The sequence below is a fragment of the Chelonia mydas genome, chromosome 3 (genome assembly GCF_015237465.2).
Source record: "Chelonia mydas isolate rCheMyd1 chromosome 3, rCheMyd1.pri.v2, whole genome shotgun sequence".
Lineage (NCBI taxonomy): Eukaryota > Metazoa > Chordata > Testudines > Cheloniidae > Chelonia > Chelonia mydas.
The window spans coordinates 2,656,964-2,678,411 of NC_057851.1; the positions used below are offsets into that span (position 1 = coordinate 2,656,964).

The following is a 21,448-nucleotide window of genomic DNA, read 5'->3' on the forward strand; positions in this document are numbered from 1 at the left end:
TTACAATGGTTTGGGCAGCTGGTGTGCTAAGACCATGGCTTATCAGACTGTCCAGTATGGTCTCATTGTTTCCTTGTGCTTCCCCATCTGTCCGTGTCTAGCTGTTGTCTCTTGCCTTATACTTAGATTGAAAATTTTGTCCTGTGTTTGGTTCAGCACCTAACAGAATACGGTCCTGGTCCATGATTGGAGCTCCGAGAGGCTAATGAAATACAGATACAAATAAAACAACAATTTAAATGTTTGAAGGGCAAACTAGGGTTTCTAAGCTTCATGGCAGGAGTGTGTTTTAAGTTGAAAGCCTAACTGCCTGGGTAAGGGAGAAAGTTCCTTTATTGAAGAGGACCTAGGGCCTGATCCAAAGCCCACTGAAGTCAATGGAAAGAGTCCAACTGACCTCAGTGGGCTTTGGATCAAGTCCATAATGACCAGTAATATACGGACATAGTTTGACGCAGAAGTGGACCTGGCAGCTCTATAAGTCCCTTGTAAAAACAAATGTCAAATTCACTGAATTATCACAGTCTGCGCATGTGTGGGCGCATCTGTGTTTTTGTGCTGAAAGCTCAGAATGACAGCCTTGCAGACCAAAGTCCTGTCTCCCCACACAACACAGGCAGTGAAAGTTCCACACACAGACTGCCCTTTAGTGATGACCATATATATATATTTTAGCCTGAATTACCACAAGGATGCTAGTTAGTTCCAACAGGTTTCATGATTCTTCTGGTGTGGATTTTTATTATTGTTAACATCTTTTTGCAACATTTTTCCTGTAATTGTCTGTCATAAATATAAAGGGACGGGTAACAACCTTTATGTATGCAGTAACATCAAATCCCTCTTGGCCAGAGGTACAGAACCACTTACCCGTAAGGGGTTAATCAGTTCCAAAGATGGACTGGCTAGTGGTCACGTTGGACAGCACTTTAGTCTTGAACCAACCTCTCACCAGCCAGTTGTCCAGGTATGGACCTTCTGGTTTCCTCAAGACCACCACTACTGCCATACGCTTTGTGAAAAGATGTGGAGGTGCAGGCAGGTAGTACTGAAAAATGGTAGTTGGGTTGGTTGACCAAAACACGGAGAAATTTCCTGTGGCTCTGACATATTGCCTCATGAAAATATGCACTCTAAGTCGAGGGCAGGGTCCCAGTCACCAGAATCCAAGGAGTGGCTAATGAAAGTCAGAGTGACCAGGAAAACGATTTTCTTTAGGCATTTGTTCAACTTTTACAGATCTAGTATGGGTCAGATCTTTTACTTCTGGGATTAGCAAGCAGCAAGTGTAAAAACCAAAAGCCAGGATGGTTTGTTGGGCCTCCTGAGGGAGACCAGATGGCTGGAGTCACAAACATCTGCGCATCATAATGGCCGATACCCCAGCACTAACTGCAGAATCACAACATCCAAATCCACTTTCAGTGAGGTCCAGGCCACTAATTTTCTCTCATCCACCGTAGCGAGGAACTATCCATCCTTAAGCTTCAAGATACTGTCCCAGAGGTTAAAGTCATAGCAACCCAGCAATGCCTGCTGATTAGCAATCCTGAACTGCAGTCCAGCTGCTGAATAACGTTTTCTGCCAAACAGATAGCGCTTCATTGCATCCTTTGCTTTTGGAGTAGATGCTTGCTTATGCTTGCTTGCTTGCAGCTGAAACCACCAATGACCACCAACAGGGGAGGGGGTGTAAAAATGTTCAGATTCCTGTAAGGGGAGAGCAGACCTTTCTGCTGGGGGGAAGGGGGGGGGCATTAGGGAAGATGGAATTTGCCACAGCACTTTGGTGGGCTCTTGGATAGCCTTATTAATTGGGAGCGCCACTTGAGAAGGTCCTATAAACGTTAAGATGTCGACAAGTCTGTGGGACCTCTCTCAAATCTTATCCACTTGATTATCCCATGCAGAAGCCACCCTCTTTAAGAGGTTCTGATGGGCTCTATAATCTTCAGATGGCAGTAAGGAGCCCTCCACTACCACTGCCTTGTTGGGTAATGAAGAGGAGGAAGCCAAAGCTGGCTGTGGTGAGGCCTCCTCTGGTTCTTCCAAGGGGAGATTCATCAGAGCAATTTCCTCTTGCTCAGTATCAAGCCATGTATCAGGAGTTTCCTGCTGAGATGGCTTTTGATGCCTACTTAAGGAAGTAGAGCAAGAAGGTTTCGGAGACTATCTGGAGGCAGGGGGAAAACCCCAGTGGTTCCAAAATGGCCATTGGTACGGCCCTGGTGCCCAATTTCTTCCAGGCCATGGATCTCTACTGGCTAGCCACCACAGAGCCTCCAGTCACAGGAGAGTTGTGAGCTATGTGATGCAGCCGTGACAAGTATTAGCTGACCTCCAAATCTGACCAAGTATGTGTGGTTTGGAGGGACGCACCTGTTCCTGTCTGAATCATAGAATATCAGGGTTGGAAGGGACCTCAGGAGGTCATCTAGTCCAACCCCCTGCTCAAAGCAGGACCAATCCCCAACTAAGTCTGTGCCAGGTATTGGCGTTGCTAGTCTGGAGAAGATGGTATCGGAGAGATCATCACTGGTTTCCCTCTGGACAGCACCATGCGATGAGGTTCTCAGGTGTCCAGAGGAACCCATAGTACTGAATGCTGAAATGAAGAAGCCAGGAAATATCTATTAGCAGTTAACTGTACCACTGGATTCTTGATCCCTAGTACAACCAGTACCAAGAGACTTAGCAAATCACATGCCATAGCATAAACTTCCAGAGTTGACAGCACCAGGATAGTACCTTGCTGCTGAGTCGACAAGGACAGCACTGTTGAACTAGACTTGTTCAGGTCTGAACAGGACCTGTTCTCATATCCCACCTGAGTAGATTATTGCCTTGGGAGTGCCATGGCCTTGAGTGCACTCCATCATCTTTTTCAGCATGCTTGCTGGACTTAGGTGCCTGGGAACTTGATTGCCCACATACTGAGTCCTTTGAAGCTATGTTCTGGGTGCCTCTTCCTCATTCTCAGGGAGAGAGACTTACATTGGGATTCCACCAAAACAAGAGGAGCCTTCCTGCACCTGCTCCAAGCAGAAAAGCTCCGAGGATGGGAGCAGGGATGACCATCAGAAGAAATTTAAGTCTGGTCTCCTTGTCTTTTTTGATTCTTTGTTTAAAGACCCTGAAGCAGCAACTGGACTGAGGTTGCTCACTCATATCAGATTCTTGCAGGACTCGCAGGTCTTGAGCCTGGCGACTGAGGCATGCCGCAGCACCAAAACCAGTACCAAAGGGAATCAAAGAGCACAGAAAAACCTCACTTTATTAAAGAAAACTTAATACGATTGCTTACTTAACGCACACTGTGACTAAACTCGAGCACCACCTATATACAGACAGAGAGGAACCTTGCAGTAGCTAACAACGCTCCAACAACGGTCACGACCGGTACGAAGGAGTGGGGTGGGGGAGGCTCTTCCCTTTATACCATAGGCAGCGGCATGAGACAGCAGAGGGCACATGTGCCACCCTGATGGGTACCGCTGAGGAAAAAAATCTCCAACAGTGCACTGGGTGTGCACATACTGAAATGGAATGGACATGTGCAATCACCTGAATAAGAACTAACTATTCCTAAACTAACATTAATATTTACAAAACAATAGAACAGCTAAAAGAGATGCATCAAGATGCGGACACCGTGCAGCCCTGTCTCACCGTTACGGATAACAGGAAGAAATTGAGTAGCAGTTGGGCTGCTCTGCCCTTCATGCCCTTGGTACAGGAGCACAAGAACATGTGTGGCTGCCAAAAGATTCTGATCTTAAGCGCATGCGTGCCAAGAATAGTGTTTATTATAGAAATATCTAGATTTAGACAAGCACCAGAAGAACTTTTAGTTTACATACATTGATGTCTACTTCTCCTTTTTCAATTTGTTACACATTGCTTTTTTAGTTCTAATTGCTGCCTTCACTGTCCCTGCTAGCGTGATGGGCTCTTAGCTAAAGTTGTCCTTTTTCTTGAACGTGTAATTGAGACTTTCGGGCCATCTAATAAACTCTTCTTTAATTCCTCCCAACTCTCAATTACATTTTTCTGTTAAAATTTTTCCTCCTGATCAATTTTGCTCATAATTTTCCTCAGCTGTAGGAAACTTGCCATTTTAAGGCACCAAGTATATATAAATGGTAAGTTTATATATATTATATAATTATATATGTATTCTTGGTGGTCCTCTCCTGTGTTTGCCTATACTGAAGATAAATCAGGTCATGATCACTGGTCTCTAGGTAACCACCTGCTTCCAGTTCAATGATCAGTTCATCCTTACCTGCCATAATGATGTCCAAAATAGAGTTACTTCATGCTGAATGCAATATATTCTGTGTTTAGAATATTATCTGGTTTCAGTTTCAAAGGGGGATGGGCTGTTGCCAGCAGGAGAGTGAGTTTGTATGTGTATGTGTGTGTGTGTGTGTTGGCGGGGAGGGGGGAAGCGTGAGAAAACCTGGATTTGTGCTGGAAATGGCTCTACTTGAGGATCACTTTAGATAAGCTGTTGCCAGCGGGGGAGTGAGGTGGGAGGAAGTTTTGTTTCATGGTCTCTGTGTGTATATAATGTCTTCTGCAGTTTCCACGATATGCTATGCATCCGATGAAGTGAGCTGTAGCTCACGAAAGCTCATGCTCAAATAAACTGGTTAGTCTCTAAGGTGCCACAAGTACTCCTTTTCTTTTTAAGAATATTATCTGTAATTTTTAAAAACTCTACTGACGATTTACTAATGGATGCCTGAGACCTCCAGCATATTTCCCCCAAACTCAAGTCCATACATTACACACAGGTGCCATTCTCTGGTTACATATAGGTGATTAAACAAAGGGAGTGAGTTTTCACATTTAATCTATGGAAAAATCTATAGCGGTGCCAGAGACTGGTTAATTCAGTAGTGTTATTGGAGAACAAGATTTCAAATAAAGATTTTAATAGTTTACAAATGAGACTGATTCCAAATAAAATAATCCTAGGGTTCCCTTTTTAATAAGTTCCCCAGCTGGGGGACTGGATGGTTTGAGTCAATTGGTAATGGAAGAAGAAATTCTTTAGCCTAGGTACAAATCCAGATTAATGGTGACAAAGTTATCACTTGATGGCTAATAAATGGGCTACATTCAGTGAATGCGTCAACCCTGTTCCTAGGGAACAGGAATTGATATCAGCAAATTAACATCACCATTAGCAAGAGTTGGCACCCCTTATTTTCAGTCTCAGCAGAGAGGCGAAGGACTGCTAAGGCATGAAGAGTAAACATCCTTCTCATTTGGAGATGGTCCCTCAACATCAGGTTTGAGGCACACTGGGGAAGCTTCTATTGCAATTGCTTATGCTGTTGAAGATCATTGGATGAGGAGCATTTCACTCTTCAGGGCTATCAATCCAACACTTATTAAAATGGCTAAAAGTTCACTAAAGATTTTAAAGAGAGTTCTTCCAGCTGAGACACTTACCTTCAGTGTGTACACTCCCATTCTCCCTGGGACCTTATAGAAAATGCCCTCTTCCCCTCGGGAGTTTGTATGCAGCATAGCATTCAGACATGCAAGAGGAGAAGTCCCACTGAAAACAAAAGCACAGGATTAGCCTCTAATGTTGAAGGAACAGTACTAAAGATGATGTTTACTTGGTCAATATTAGTCCTATTAGTCATTTGCTGAGAAACAGGAGTGAGACACTAATGGTCTCTCAGAGCCTTTAACAGTCAAACTGTAAAGCATGCAGAGGTGGAGTGAATCCAGCCCCAGCGGGGAGAGGAGCTGAAGTTGCTATGTTCAAGCAATGTTAGGACTGATTCAATATGCACTTGTCCCAGTCCAGGGGGAAAGATTCCTGCCAATTTAACATCTCAGACCCTCTCTTCAAATCCTGAGCTAACAAAGTAAATATACCCATGGACAGCTTTGTTTTTAAACACCCTAATTTATTAAAATTCTTCACCTTCAAACAGTGAAATTAGAAAATCTGTAGGAGAAAGTAGTACAAAGTCTAGTTAGATGCAGAGAGCAAGAGAGAAAGAACTCAGAATCATAGAATATCGAGGTCGGAAGGGACCTCAGGAGGTCATCTGGTCCAACCCCCTGCTCAAAGCAGGACCAATCCCTAATTTTTGGCCCAGATCCTTAAGTGGCCCCCTTGAGGATTGAACTCACAGTCCTGGGTTTAGCAGGCCAATGCTCAAACTTAATCTGCTCCTGTTCCATTTTCCTTGAGTTGGGAGCAGAGGAGAGACACTGGCTTGCTATACTGTAGTGGAGCCAAAAATGGGAGACAAACAGCTACAATAACCTCAACTGTGGCTTTTGTGGGGTTAGCAGAGGAGAGAAGGTGGGCAGAAGGCTGAAACTCGGGTGGGAGGCTAGCTTCAGAGCAGTCAAACTTAGTTTCAAAAACAGATAAATATTCAGATCACTATTAGGAATTTATTCTTGGATTTGCTGTGAGCTGTATGCTATGTGGAAAAATGCCAGGTGGAGAGATACCAAAAGCTGTACGTGTGTATGTATAATTATGCACTGTAATGAAATACGAGATGAGGGATAAGGAAGGGAGAGGAACTATGAAATGTTGCCCACCGAGAAAACTGGTATACGGTGTTTGGATCCTTAATTCTGGGCCACTAGAACTGAAACAGGGAGACCCATATGGGTGTTTTTCCCCTGCTAATGCTGCTTTTTCCCCTATGCAATTTACATTTCATACTATTCTAAGTTTGCAGGCAGAAAAGTTGGGTGGATAGGGCATGAGACAAGGAGTCAAGTGACCTGGCTTCTATTCCCAAAGCTACCACAGATTAGGCATGTGAGCTCAGGTAGGTCACTTATCTTTTCTGTAAAACAGAGAGGATACTTACCCTCTATGGTAAACAATTTTGAGATCTACATATAAAAAACACTGCAAGAATTAAGTACGGATAAGAAGCTTCTATCTTCCAATCCCCCACCGCTCCTATACAGAAGCTACTACTCAAACTGTAAACTGATTCAACATTCCAGATCAGATACATCTTTCATCTTTTAATTTGTAGTGAATAAACTTTACTATAAAAGTTTACTTCTACAAGGCTAATTTTGTTAAGTTAGCCTGTGCCTCCCCACCCCTGGCTCCATTTGGGATAGGGATAAGAGGGGAAATCTGGGGCAGAAGACAGTACACAGGAGGTTCAGCCAGCACATATGCACTCCAGAATTATACATTAACATATTAAGTGCTATAGTTACAGAGATAAGACAGTTTAGTAGTTAATCATCATTCATTTCTATTACAGTAGCACACAGAGTCCCCAAACAGATCTGGGTTCCATTGTGCTGGGTGTTGTACAAACATACAGGAAGAGACAGCCTCCCAAAACACTTGCAGTACAGGTTAAGATAACACACAAATGGAATACAAAATGGAGAGTCAGTTAGGATTTTTATTGAACTGTTATACTGCTGTAGTGCCTACAGGCCTCAATTGAAATGGGGGCCCCATTCTGCTAGGTACTATGCTAACACATAGTGAGAGACAGTCCCTGCTCTGGAGAACTTACTGTCTGTATCGATAAGACAATGGCTGGGAGGGGAAACAGAGGCACAGATACATGAAGTGACTTGCCCCACTCACATAGCAGGCCAGTAATAGAGCCAGAAATTTAATCCAGGTCTCCCGACTCCAAGTCCAAAGACCTATATCTTAAGGACTGAAAGGACCACTAGATTATAGTCTGACTTTCTATATAACACAGGCCCTAGAATTTTATCCAGTTACTCCTGCATTGAGCCCAGTGATCTGAGTTCTGTCACAAATGTAGCCATGTTTCAGAGTAGCAGCAGTGAATGTAGCCATGGATTCTGCAGTCTGCAGATTCAGTTTATGAAACTGGACAGGTTTTCTGGAGAGCTTTTGGAAACAAATTTGTTTGTAAAATGGCAATTACACCTTACATCTCTAACTACCCTTTTGGCTTTACTAATGCTGTGGGCATATGCAATAGTTCTCATAAGTTTCACTTCTTATAAAGCTCAAAAGGGATGGTACCTGTGTTACCTGCTAAACTTCTAGCAGCAAAGGACTACTCTAGTCTTTCAATATATAATTCCCTACAGAATTAGTCAGACTGATCCATACAGCCAGTATGCTCAGGCATTGTGTCGAGATCCAGAAAGATCTTCAGTACAGAATAAAAAGCTTCACAGCATTTCTGCGTCTGTCATCTAAACTGTTTAAGGAAGTGTTAACCTAGATGACTTTCCAGCTATCCCATTTTTGTCCTTCATTGTAGCACCTTTAGGCTTCCTTGGTGAGACACTGCAGAGTGAGACAAACACACAGAGCCAACTCTGAACTACCTTTATTAACAAGCAGGAAGAGCAACAGTATACAAGTACATCTCATTACCTGTCCAAAGTTTATAAGACAACAACAATTGAAGTACCTAAGCAACATCTATAAAGTATCATAACATCCTGAGGAAATTGAGGCCAACACAGCACATCTAGCAACTGTACCAAGTGCAATGTCCAGCCTGAAAGAGTATGTATGCACACAGAAGCATCCACAATTTTGCTAAAGTGCTACAGTTTTTCATTTTTAGAAGCCAGTGTTTTATCCATGGCAGTTTCCACACCATTTTAGAGAACACTGGGGCCTTGCTCATAGCCACTGTTATTCATTATTTCTGTGTGTCTACGCTCATTCTCGTGTGTTAACTATTCCCCAGTGTACCATGTTTATCAATTCTTTGGACAGGTATCTTGTGTGTGTTTGTGAAGCTCCATGTATATTAGGCACTAAGTTAAATAAATTTCTGCTTGCAGTCTCTTCTTCAGGATTATTGCTTTCAAAGTTTATCATGCCCATTGAATAGTTGTGTACTGAATGTATTAGCTTCCATTGACACATTTGCTAATTTCCATTGGTACTTATAACCATTTTCCCCCAACACTCATGCCTGAACTATGATAGTGTGTACTGGACTTATCTGCATCAGCTTGGAAGTTTATTTGGTAGCCTTCAAATATCCCAATTTCCCTCACTTAATAATATCTTCTGAAAATTTAACATGTTCCTTATCGCCTCCTCCAATTCATTAATTAAAAGGTTAAGAATTCAAAGAAGAGAGAATCAACATCCAGTATAATAAGATAACTTCTCTATCTGAAAAATTTAAATAAATATATTCGGGGGGGGGGGAGTTGCTGTGAGGGTTAACTAAATAGCATTTATAATATGCTACAGAAGGAAAAACTGTGAAGGATTGTTAAGGGCACTCAGTAATAGAAATGAGAAAAAGTACTCAGGAGTTCTGGGCTCTCAGCCCTCTGCTCATTCCTCTAAATGACTTGACTGTTCAGGTGAGTTATGCACATCCTGATATTTTGCTAGAGTGGCCAAATTTAAATCTTTGTTAGTTTAGATTAAGGTATACTAAACATTCTAAAAAAATTAAAATCAAACAGAGAAGCCTAACAAATTCCTGTTGTACATACATGCCTCAATGATCTCAATGAGATTAAAGAAAACCAAGTTTCAAGAAAACTGGTTCAGAGTTATACGTGAACAAGGTTTCTGGTTGAAACCTGCCCAAAAATGGTTTTTGTTTCTAAATGTGTATATGTTTGCACAACGATAACATAGCTCCATGGAAAATTTCAAACCAGGGGGGATTTGTTTATTGGACTAATAGTCCACACTTTATTTAGAAATGGTTTATAACAGATAATTGAGGTTATAAACATCTTACAGACATGAGTAGTATATGTTACAGATCTGCAGAAAGTGCTGTAGATGGCCATAAGCAACCTATTCACCTGTTGGACTAAATTAACCATGACATCTATTAAACATTAGCTCTATTTATAAATGGAACCTTAATATAAAATATGTCAGAGTAATGAATATGTAGACATTCATTACACATAATCACTGCAAATTGGGATTTTTTTCAGTTTTTGTTTTTGAATACTGCTGGCTTTATTTTTTTAAATTAATTTCCCCTCCTTCGCTCTGTGTTTTTGCATCTGAGTTACGTAGATATGAAGAGTGTTTTCAGTTTCCCTACCTAACATTTTTTGCATTCAAAACTGGAGCACACAGAAAACTTGAGGTGAACCATTTGATTAAAAATGCAGTTTAATTTGTCTATTTATTGGAATATCTGAGCATAGATGCATTTTAAGAATTGATACTGTTTGTACTAACTGCCAAACTCTAGAATGTACAGTTACAATTCAGAAAAAGCTGTGAATGTTAAAAAAATAAGTTATAAAGCATGTGTTAAACTTATTTCACGCAGAACAAGACAAACCTCCTTCAAAAAGCACCAAAACAAAAGTGCACATAAATACACTGTCATGCAAATCAAGCTTTTGTTCACACATTTCAGGTTCACAAACAGTTCTAACGTTAATTTGTAAGATACTAAGCATTCCCATGCTGTTAACTTAATTGACATCTTCCACAAACTTCACAAGCAGATTAGGTTTCAAATTTGCATTGCACTCTAGTGCTAATGCAAACAGCATGCACAAAAAGGCAGATTCAACTAGCGAAAGCTTTAACGCTAATTATACAGCTACTACTCTGCTTATAGACCTGTGCGTGAAGCAAGCTGGTTGGTTTCTTAATTAAGGCTTAATTATGAAGCTGTGAATTAAATTCAATTAAGCTCACATATAATAGTAGCTTTAGAACATTAGCAGTGAGTCTTACCTTCTGGAGTTGGATTGCAACCCAAAAAAAGGAGAGAGAGACCCCTTTAAAAATGTAAGCAAAGCAATGATCTAATAATTAATATAAACCCACATCCCCATCCATAAAAGGAAGTGCATCACTGCACCAATACACATTTTTGGAACAGACTTCAGTAGTACCCAAGAGACTGTGGAGATTGTGGAGACTGAATGTAGGTATAAAAGAGCAGGCGTGGGGAGAGGGTGCACCTGTCCTCATATTGTTTTCAGCTCATTTTCAGAGAAGTTCCAACACCTCTATCAACTCTGGACACAGCTACCTGGTTGCTCTTTGATCTAGAAGCTAAGTGAAACCGTGCAGACTGCTAACAGACTAATGGGCCATTGGTACTTTCCCTCAGTCCCTGCTTATTTCTATGCGGGGCAGTATACTGCCAGCTGAGTAACTCATATGGGAACATACCAGCATAGCACAGAGTTCAACCATGGCTGAAGATGAAAGTGTAGTAACAAAGGAACTATGGGAGTTTTTCATAGAGTTGCCTCAAGGTAGCAATTTGTGTTCTAGTAAGCCTCCTGTAGCACTGGCTGGACAGGAAAACCTCAACATCTTAAGTTCAGAAGAAATGGGTGAAAGTAAATATACATTTGTTAAACAGAAAATATGGGTTAGTCAACCTTGATAGTGTCTCCAGTAATGAGCTGCCATTTACATTTGGTAGCACCTTTCATCTAAACGTATCCCAGAACACTTCACTGAGTGTTCATGGACTCCTCTTGGCCCAGAACCCTGCAAGAGAGGCATCATGCAAGAAGATGGCTAGCCTACGGTACAGTATATCTAGCAAGGAGACCTAAGAAGCTCACTAATCAAAGGACGGCTAACTAACTAAGAGGAGGGAAGCATAGCAAGCGAGTCTCCTCCACTTGCAAGGAGAGGAAGATCTTCAAAGGAATGGATCAGATTGATTCAGAGGGGACTCATTTTGGCCTAGGAGGGAAGAAAGTATAGCTTCTGTTAGGGGGAAGTCCAATTTATTTGGTTTCCATTTCATGGGAAACCAAAGATGAATACATTTCTCGTTATGGCTTAAGTTAGGGACACACATAGGGTTCAAAAAGCACATTCCACAAGTGACTTTTTGCCTTTCTGCCCCAGACAACTTGCTGGCTCAAAATTAGACACCAAGTTCAACAGGAAAGAGAATGACTGAGGAGTCATCTGATAGGTTCCTGTAGTGCTCATCATGACAGGATCTAAACACTATTGGTAATGGTGAACTATCCCATCTGCCTAAAGAGAACCTCAATACAATAGGTATAAAAGGAGCTCGTGTGGCGAGAGGATGCACCTGTCCTCAGATATTATTTTCAGCTCATGTTCAGAGAACCTCTGACACCACTTATTGGCGACCCCTCAGTTGCCAGCAAGAAGTTGCCATTATCCAGCAGTTGCTAATAAGCAGAAGGCAGGTTTGTCACTGCAACCAGGGAAGGAAGTGCTGTGACATGCCTTCCCTGGGTGCAGCCCTGCAAACCTGCCTACGGGCCAGGCAGTACAGCAGCAGGGAGTGAGGGCTGCACCCCACGTACTGAGGCTTTCTACGGCAAGTGGGAGAATGGGGGCTTGTAGAGTTGCATCATACCTCTCCCTGTGCTCTCTGGGGGTCAGGGGTCAGCATGTCCCAGCACTTCCTTCCTGAGATGCAGCCCCCTGGAGAGCGAAAGGAAATGTACCATGTCGCTGTGTGCAGGCAGGTTTGCAGGGCAGCAACCAGGGAAGGCACACGCCAGCACATCATTCCCTGCCTCAGCTGGGATCTTTCTTCCAAAACATGATAATAAGCCGCACACCATTGCCAATATCCAAATCCCATTAATGTTAAAGTCGGTGGGACAGGATTGGTTCCTGACAAAATGCTGCTACTGACTGGAAATTGCCTAGATCCAGATTGCTATTAAGCAGAATCTATTGTATCTAGGATTTCTCTTCCCACCAAGGAGACGGCATACTCTGTTTTGTACAACAAATGACAACTCCACATGGCTTTCTTGTGAGTGGATAGCAAAAACTGTTAGTACAGAGTTGTATGCAGTGTTGTAGCTGTGCTGGTCCCAGGATATTAGAGACACAAGGTGGATGAGGTAATGTCTTCTACTGGACCAACTTCTGTTTGGCGAGCAAGATAAACTTCCAAATTTACGGAGAGCTCTTCTTCAGGTCTGCCTGAACAAACAGAGTTCTCAGCTAAGACAACAGTGCTGGGAAAAGTTTCACAAATTACTGTGCCAAATACTTCTATGTATTTAGTTCACTCTGCATGGATTCCAGGTCCCTCTGAATAGGGAAGTCTTCTGTGACCTAAGAAAGAGTTTTTATATGGAAATGACCCAGTCACCTGGTCTACATTTCACCTATATACTTCGTGGGGAATAGTAAATGTCCATTACATTAGGTATACCACCACAATCTTTATATACTTGTCTTTTTCATAGAATCATAGAAGATTAGGGTTGGAAGAGACCTCAGGAGGTCACCTAGTCCAACCTGCTGCTCAAAACAGGACAAACCCCAACTAAATCACCCCAGCCAGGGCTTTGGTAAGCTGGGCCTTAAAAACCTCTAAGGATGGAGATTCCACCACCTCCCTAGGTAACCCATTCCAGTGCTTCACCACCCTCCTAGTGAAATAGTTTTTCCGAATATCCAACCTAGACCTCCCCCACTGCAACTTGAGACCATTACTCCTTGTTCTGTCATCTGCCACCACTGAGAACAGCTGAACTCCATCCTCTTTGGAACCCCCCTTCAGGTAGTTGAAGGCTGCTATCAAATCCCCCCTCACTCTTCTCTTCTGCAGACTAAATAACCCCAGTTCCCTCAGCCTCTCCTCATAAGTCATGTGCCCCAGGCCCCTAATCATTTTCATTGCCCTCCGCTGGACTCTCTCCAATTTGTCCACATCCTTTCGGGGGGGGGGGGGGGGGGGGGGACGACGGACGGACGGACGACCAAAACTGGAAGCAATACTTCAGATATGGACTCACCAGTGCTGAATACAGGGGAATAATCACTTCACTTGATCTGCTGGCAGCGCTCCTACTAATGTAGCCCAATATGCTGTTAGCCTTCTTGGCAACAAGGGCACACTGCTGACTCATATCCAGCTTCTCATCCACCGTAATCATTTAGCAAGCATTGATTTTTCACCCCTCTGTACTTACGTGGAGCTGATATAAATATTTTAAGTTTTAGCTCTTCATACGCATATACACCCACCCCCCAAATACTTTAGCAGCTTTTACTACGAATTTACCAAAAAGTCAAAATAAAACCATCAGCTAACCCACAAGCCACACCCAACTACACTTTTCTCCCCATAAACATAAGCCCTGATTTGCCCTGAAGATCAACAAGCCTGAGCTACTGCAGTCCAATTAAGGGAGTGGGAGGAAGAGTAGCTTCCAAAGCCAAGTACCACTGCATTTTAAATTGCTGGACCCATCTTTCAAAGAAAAGGAATTTAATACTGTTTGCTTATTGAAGATCACCACAAAATAAAAACTGCATGTGGTAATTCCGGTCCTGCTGAGCCCAGATTTCAGAATTTCCACTGAATAAAAAGGGGGAGAAAAGTCAGGGATAGGTGCCAGGGGGTATAGTGAAAATTTGGTGATATGTCTCTCTTGTCCAGTTAAGTCTTCACCTTATTATATGAGCCAGACTATTTTTATCCTAATTGGTATAAGTACTAAGAAATGCTCAAGGAACAGAACATAATAGGTGATACTAGATCATTCTTTGCTAGCACTGGTTTGATGCGTTTGCCCTTTTACTAACAAAGGCACTCAAAAAAAATTCCAGTTTAGGGAACAGCTGTGAACAGTCCAAACAAAACTGAAGTGCTCTCCAAAAACCTAAGGTATGTCAGAGCTTTTCATTTTGTGATCTAGGAGATGAACAAAGCATAGAAATGGATCTCTTGCAGGAAGTAAAACTTGGATATTATTTTCAATTAAAAACAAATCTCTTAACAGAACCAAGGAAAACCTTTGTCCTTGTGGAAAAAGCAGCAGAAAGGGAGCAAGAAAGAACAATTCCCACACTGCTATTGGAGCCAATTTCCACGAGAAAGACAACCTGAAAGGCCGGTAACAGACAGAGCAGTGGATCAATGAATAGGGCACATGCTCTTTAGAAGATTCAAAGTCCACAAAGGAGCTAAACCAAAGGAAAGACTACAGGAAGGCAATAGGAACCCACCAGACTTGCTTCTATACCACCACTGACTCCTCTATAAGTAGATGAATGCATTTAGTGTACAAATAAGTCACATTTGAGGCCACTTTAAGTTGCAGGCATCAGTGCTGGGAAGAGAATGCCTCATTTTGATGTATGTAAAAGCTGATACAAATCACTGTTCTACACCACTAGTGGGGCTAGAGTGACCAGTTTCTTCAATTTTCATAAACATTAGTTAGCAGCAAGCCCTAAAAGGCAAAATTAAAAAAAACATGGGCTAGTGCACAACAGACAAAACCAAATATTTTAATAAGCATATTGCTCCAAGGGTGTGCAGATAATCTTAAAAAACAGAGAACACTTTCTATCCTTATTTCTTGCAATCAGGCTCAATAAGGAAAACTCAACTAACATGAATGAACTTGACAGCAAGCAATTAAAAGAAAAGAACTGGACTCAGATGAGGGACGAGAAGAGAAAAAATGTCATGGGAGCACATAAAGAAGCATATGCTTCAGCTGAGGAACAGAAAAAATTTTTTACCTTGTCATATATTATAGGTCATACAAAGAAAGAATCTTCAGTTAGGCAGAATATGGCTTTGATCTGAAAGTCTCAGGTTCAAAACTAGAGTCTGAATCTCAAAGCAAAAAAATGGTGGTGCAAAAAAATTCTGAAACATAATCCTAAAATGAGGAGTAGGAATAGTGGCTACATTTCTTTTGGACAACTAAACCCTACATCCCCGTGGGCTTAACCACAAGGCAACTCTGGAAATGCAGCCAAAAGTCTCAACTCCATATACACAGGCATTTACCTTTTGGATGTCATCTATATAATTTGAAGATGCTACAAGCTATCCGTATTCAAGAGGTTCCAGTTTTAATAATGGATATTTTATACCAGAAGTCACAACAGTTAGACATGCCTACATGTAAAGAAGTCAAAATGGACATCTTTCACTGAGCCCAATTGGAACATTACATATCACAACTGTTAGTTGCAATGAACATTGGGAAGTGACTCCAATTTCAACAGGAGTCATTTAAGGAGATTTATCCAACTCAGAGATCATCTATCATGAAGATGAAAAGTCTACTGACTGTGACTAAGGGCTTGTCTACACTGCCACTTACAGCACTGAACTTTCCTTGCTCAGGGGTGTGAAAAAATACCCCCACCCCCTGAGCGATGCAAGTTTCAGCACTGTAAAGTGGCAGTGTAGCTAGCGCTGGTAGCTATTCCCCTTGTGGAGGTGGTTTAAGCAGCGCTTTAACGTCAGCTGAGTAGCCAGACCCCCTACAAAAGCAAGTGGGATTACACTGCCACTTATTTAATTAGCCTCTACTTTTTCCAGTTTATTCTCTCTGAATACCTACAAAATACTTACAGGTGATGGGAGATGCTCTAGTTCCAGGTTTCTTCCTTCATCTTGGATGATGCACAAATGAAATCTTTACACTGCTTCCATCCTTCCTTTTCCCACAAGGCATTACTGGCACTGATGGTGCCGTTGCAGCCCCTGACTAGTGAAACATTTACACAGGATCTCAGTTCTGCATCTATGGTTTGAAAGTGCTTGTCCCTAGGAGCTATTAGAAGTGAACAGCAAATTCCCCTATGTTGTTGCAATAGTTTGTGGCCAGGTATTTTAAAATTTTGCACTCCTGGCAGTCTCTGCCAGAGGATGTACACAGCCTGAAAAGGCAGAGAATGAGAGGTAAACTGAGCATGCCATGGCTTGTCTTGATTATGGAAGAGGTAGCATTGGAAAGCCTCACCACTGTCTGTATTACCAGACTGGTGTAAGAATGAAACCCCATTTCCAGTTTTGTTGCTAACACACACATTTCAATTTTAGAACTACCTTAAACATATTTATCAGAGGACTGGAATATAGGTCCCCTCGTTATTATCAATCTATGGATGAATAAGCATGAAAATTACCAGAATACCATCTCACACCTAACTTTGGCCTGCCAGCTTACAAATGAGGCACTAGTGGGAAAAACATTATACTGATGCCCATGCTGTGGTTAAGTACTAGGCGTCAGTCACCACTGCTGTCAATTAAGCACCAAATTCAGTTTTGACACTCTGTTGGTAAGAAGTGTCAATTAAACATTTCTTGACTATTCCATTTTGTGTTTGCCTTGCTGCACTAACCATCTAACACTATTTCCACAATTCTGCCAATATCCTCACTAACACACACAAAAGTATGCAGACTTTTTAATACGACCTCTATTACAATAGTATCCAAGTACTTCACAAACATTAATTTATCTTCACCACACTCTGAGGATCTATCATTCCATTTTATAAATGGATACCAGGCAGAGAGACCAAGCCTTTGACCAAGGCCATTCAAGAAGTTTCTGTCAATGCTGGGAACTGAACTGAGTTCTTCTGAATCCCAAATCCAGTGCTTGAGCCGGAAGATTAATGTATAAAATATTTTCTTAAACAATATGATTCTTTAGCTATTAGTTGCCTGCCCTCCGAGTAATATATTTTAAGAGGATGTTGGCAATTCATGCCTTTATCCAACTTTGATTCCTTCCAAGCCTGTACATTTAATTTGCAGTTCTGCAAATTAAAAGGGAAAAGTCATACTGATTTTCTGGTAATAAAAACAAAGGAGGAGTATGAGCATTCCAGGATTATCTGCTTTATCTCATTGAGCACTTAAATATTTGATATTTCAAAACAGCCAAATTTCTTCACTTACACACATGAAAAATACTCCCTTTTCTTCTGTTTTGCTTTCACAAAAACCAAGAGTAAGAGCTATTTTACATCAACCACTGGATGTTTAATATTATGTCAGACACTGAAGAAAGCCTGAAGCCAATCGTATTAATGGTTTTAAGAGAGGTCTTGGTGCAGTTGGATAACTCAGGGTCTAAAAAAAGGGGGGGCTCCTGCACACTCCAAGCCATTTTCACAGAAAACCACCACACAAAGAGAAAACTCACTGTGTGCCTTATGAACTAGAAGAGCAAAATACGTGCTTTCAAAACTGAGCAGCATTTTTGAATGTAGTAGCATTTTGGGTGATGTGTCAAATCCATAATCCAACTAGGGCTGTCGATTAATCGCAGTTAACTCACACGATTAACTCAAAAAAAATTAATCATGATTAAAAACTATTTGCGATTAATCAGTTTTAATTGCACTGTTGAACAATAGAATACCAATTGAAATTTATTAAATATTTTGGATCTTTTTCTACATTTTCATATAGTATTCTGTGTTGAAATAAAAAAAGTACACTTTGATTTCAATTACAAATATTTGCACTGTAAAATGATAAACAAAAGAAATAGTATTTTTCAATTCACCTCATACAAGTACTGCAGTTCAATCTCTTTGTTGTGACAGTGCAACTTACAAATGTAGATTTTTTTGTGTTACATAACTGAACTCAAACAAAACAATGTAAAACTTTAGAGCCTTCAAGTCCACTCAGTTCTACTTCTTGTTCAGCCAATCACTAAAACAAACAAGTTTGTTTACATTTACGGGAGATACTGCTGCCCACTGCTTATTTACAATGTCACCAGAAAGTGAGAACAGGCATTCGCATGCCACTGTTGTAGCTGGCGTCACAAGATATTTACATGCCAGATGCACTAAAGATTCATATCCCCTTCATGCTTCAGCCATCGTTCCAGAGGACATGCTTCCATGCTGGTGACGCTCGCTAAAAAAAAAAATGCGTTAATTACATTTGTGACTGAATTCCTTGAGGGAGAATTGTATGTCCCCTCTTCTGTTTTACCCGAATTCTGCCATACAGTTCATGTTATAGAAGTCTTGGATGATGACCCAGCACACGTTCATTTTAAGAACGCTTTCACAGCAGATTTAACAAAGCGCAAAGAAGGTACCAGTGTGAGATTTCTAAAGATAGCTCCAGCACTCGACCCAAGGTTTAAGAATCTGAAGTGCTTTCCAAAATCTGAGAGGGATGAGGTGTGGAGCATTCTTTCAGAAGTCTTAAAAGTCTTAAAAGAGCAACACTCCAATGCGGAAACTACAGAACCCAAACCACCAAGAGAAAACCAGCCTTCTGCTGGTGGCATCTGACTCAGATAATGAAAATGAACGTGCGTCGGTCTGCTCGAGCAGAACCCGTCATCAGCATGGATGCACGTCCCCTGAAATGGTGATTGAAGCATGAAGGGACATACGAATCTTCAGTGCATCTGGCACAAATATCTTGTGACGCCGGCTACAACAGTGCTATGAGAATGCCTATTCTCACTTTCAGGTGACATTGTGAACAAGAAGCGGGCATCATTATCTTCTGCAAATGTAAAGAAACTAGTTTGAGTGATTGCCTTAACAAGAAGTAGGACTGAGTGGACTTGCAGGCTCTAAAATTTTACATTGTTTTATTTTTGAATGCATTTTTTGTACATAATTCTGTATTTGTAAGTTCAACTTTCATGATAAACAGATTGCACTACAGTACTTGTATTAGGTGAATGGAAAAATACTGTTTCTTTTGTTTTTATACAGTGCAAATACTTGTAATCAAAAATAAATATAAAGTGAGCACTGTACACTTTATATTTGAAAATGTAGAATATTTGAAAATATATTTGAAAATGTAGAAAACATCCAAAATATTGAAATAAATGGTATTCATTATTGTTTAACACTACGAATAAGTGCACTATAAGGTGGGTAGAAAGTTGGCTAGATTGTCGGGCTCAACGGGTAGTGATCAATGGCTCCATGTTTAGTTGGCAGCCGGTGTCAAGTGGAGTGCCCCAGGGGTCGGTCCTGGGGCCGGTTTTGTTCAATATCTTCATAAATGATCTGGAGGATGATGTGGATTGCACTCTCAGCAAATTTGCAGATGATACTAAACTGGGAGGAGTGGTAGATACGCTGGAGGGCAGGGATAGGATACAGAGGGACCTAGACAAATTGGAGGACTGGGCCAAAAGAAACCTGACGCGGTTCAATAAGGATAAGTGCAGGGTCCTGCACTTCGGACGGAAGAACCCAATGCACAGCTACAGACTAGGGACCGAATGGCTAGGCAGCAGTTCTGCGGAAAAGGACCTAGGGGTGACAGTGGACGAGAAGCTGGATATGAGTCAGCAGCGTGCCCTTGTTGCCAAGAAGGCCAATGGCATTTTGGGATGTATAAGTAGGGGCATAGCGAGCAGATCGAGGGACGTGATCGTTCCCCTCTATTCGACATTGGTGAGGCCTCATCTGGAGTACTATGTCCAGTTTTGGGCCCCACACTACAAGAAGGATATGGAAAAATTGGAGAGAGTCCAGTGAAGGGCAACAAAAATGATTAGGGGTCTGGAACACATGACTTATGAGGAGAGGCTGAGGGAACTGGGATTGTTTAGTCTGCGGAAGAGAAGAATGAGGGGGGATTTGATAGCTGCTTTCAACTACCTGAGAGGTGGTTCCAGAGAGGATGGTTCTAGACTATTCTCAGTGGTAGAAGAGGACAGGACAAGGAGTAATGGTCTCAAGTTGCAGTGGGGGAGGTTTAGGTTGGATATTAGGAAAAACTTTTTCACTAAGAGGGTGGTGAAACACTGGAATGCGTTACCTAGGGAGGTGGTAGAATCTCCTTCCTTGGAAGTTTTTAAAGTCAGGCTTGACAAAGCCTTGGCTGGGATGATTTGATTGGGGATTGGTCCTGCTTTGAGCAGGGGGTTGGACTAGATGACCTCCTGAGGTCCCTTCCAACCCTGATATTCTATGATTCTATGAATTAATTTTTTTTAATCGCCTGCCAGATCTAATCCCATCTCCATATAAAATAATGGGGTCTAAATTAACTGTTAACACTCAAGAGAGATCTTGGAGTCATTGTGGATAGATCTCTGAAAACATCCACTCAATGTGCAGCGGCAGTCAAAAAAGCAAACAGAACATTGGGAATCATTAAGAAAGGGATAGATAATAAGACAGAAAATATCATATTGCCTCTATATAAATCCATGGTATGCCCACATCTTGAATACTGCGTGCAGATGTGGTTTCCCCATCTCAAAAAAGATATATTAGAATTGGAAAAGGTTCAGAAAAGGGCAACAAAAATTGATTGAGGTATGGAACAGCTGCGATATGAGGACAGATTAGTAAAACTGGGACTTTTCATCTTGGAAAAGAGACGACTAAGGGGAGATATGATAGAGGTTTATAAAATCATGACTGGTAGTGAGAAAGTAAATAAGGAAGTGTTATTTACTCCCTCTCAACACAAGAACTAGGGGTCACCAAATGAAATTAATAGACAACAGATTTAAAACAAACAAAAGGAAATATTTTTTCCACACAACACACAGGCAACCTGTGGAATTCACTGCCAGAGGATGTTGTGAAGGCCAAGACTAATATGGTTCAAAAAAGAACTAGGTAAGTTCATGGAGGATAGGTCCATCAAAATGGCTATTAGCCAGGATGGACAGAGATCGTGTCCCTAGCCTCTGCTTGCCAGAAGCTGGGAATCGGAGACAGGGAATGGATTACTTGATG

The 21,448-nt window shown here is 41.6% G+C and overlaps 1 protein-coding gene across 15 annotated transcripts in view; it reads right to left on the reverse strand.

Moving 5' to 3' along the window:
- The window catches only part of ASXL2 (ASXL transcriptional regulator 2), a 241,609-nt gene that overhangs the window by 133,640 nt on the left and 86,521 nt on the right, over positions 1–21,448 (reverse strand). For 14 of the 15 annotated variants that reach the window (XM_043542007.1, XM_043542006.1, XM_043542005.1 and 11 more), the window contains one exon: positions 5,464–5,572. In XM_043542007.1, coding sequence (XP_043397942.1) covers positions 5,464–5,572 — 109 coding nt within the window. Of the gene's footprint in view, positions 1–5,463; positions 5,573–10,702; positions 10,747–21,448 lie in introns of all 15 variants that reach the window. The other variant, XM_037893723.2, reaches the window with a different exon arrangement.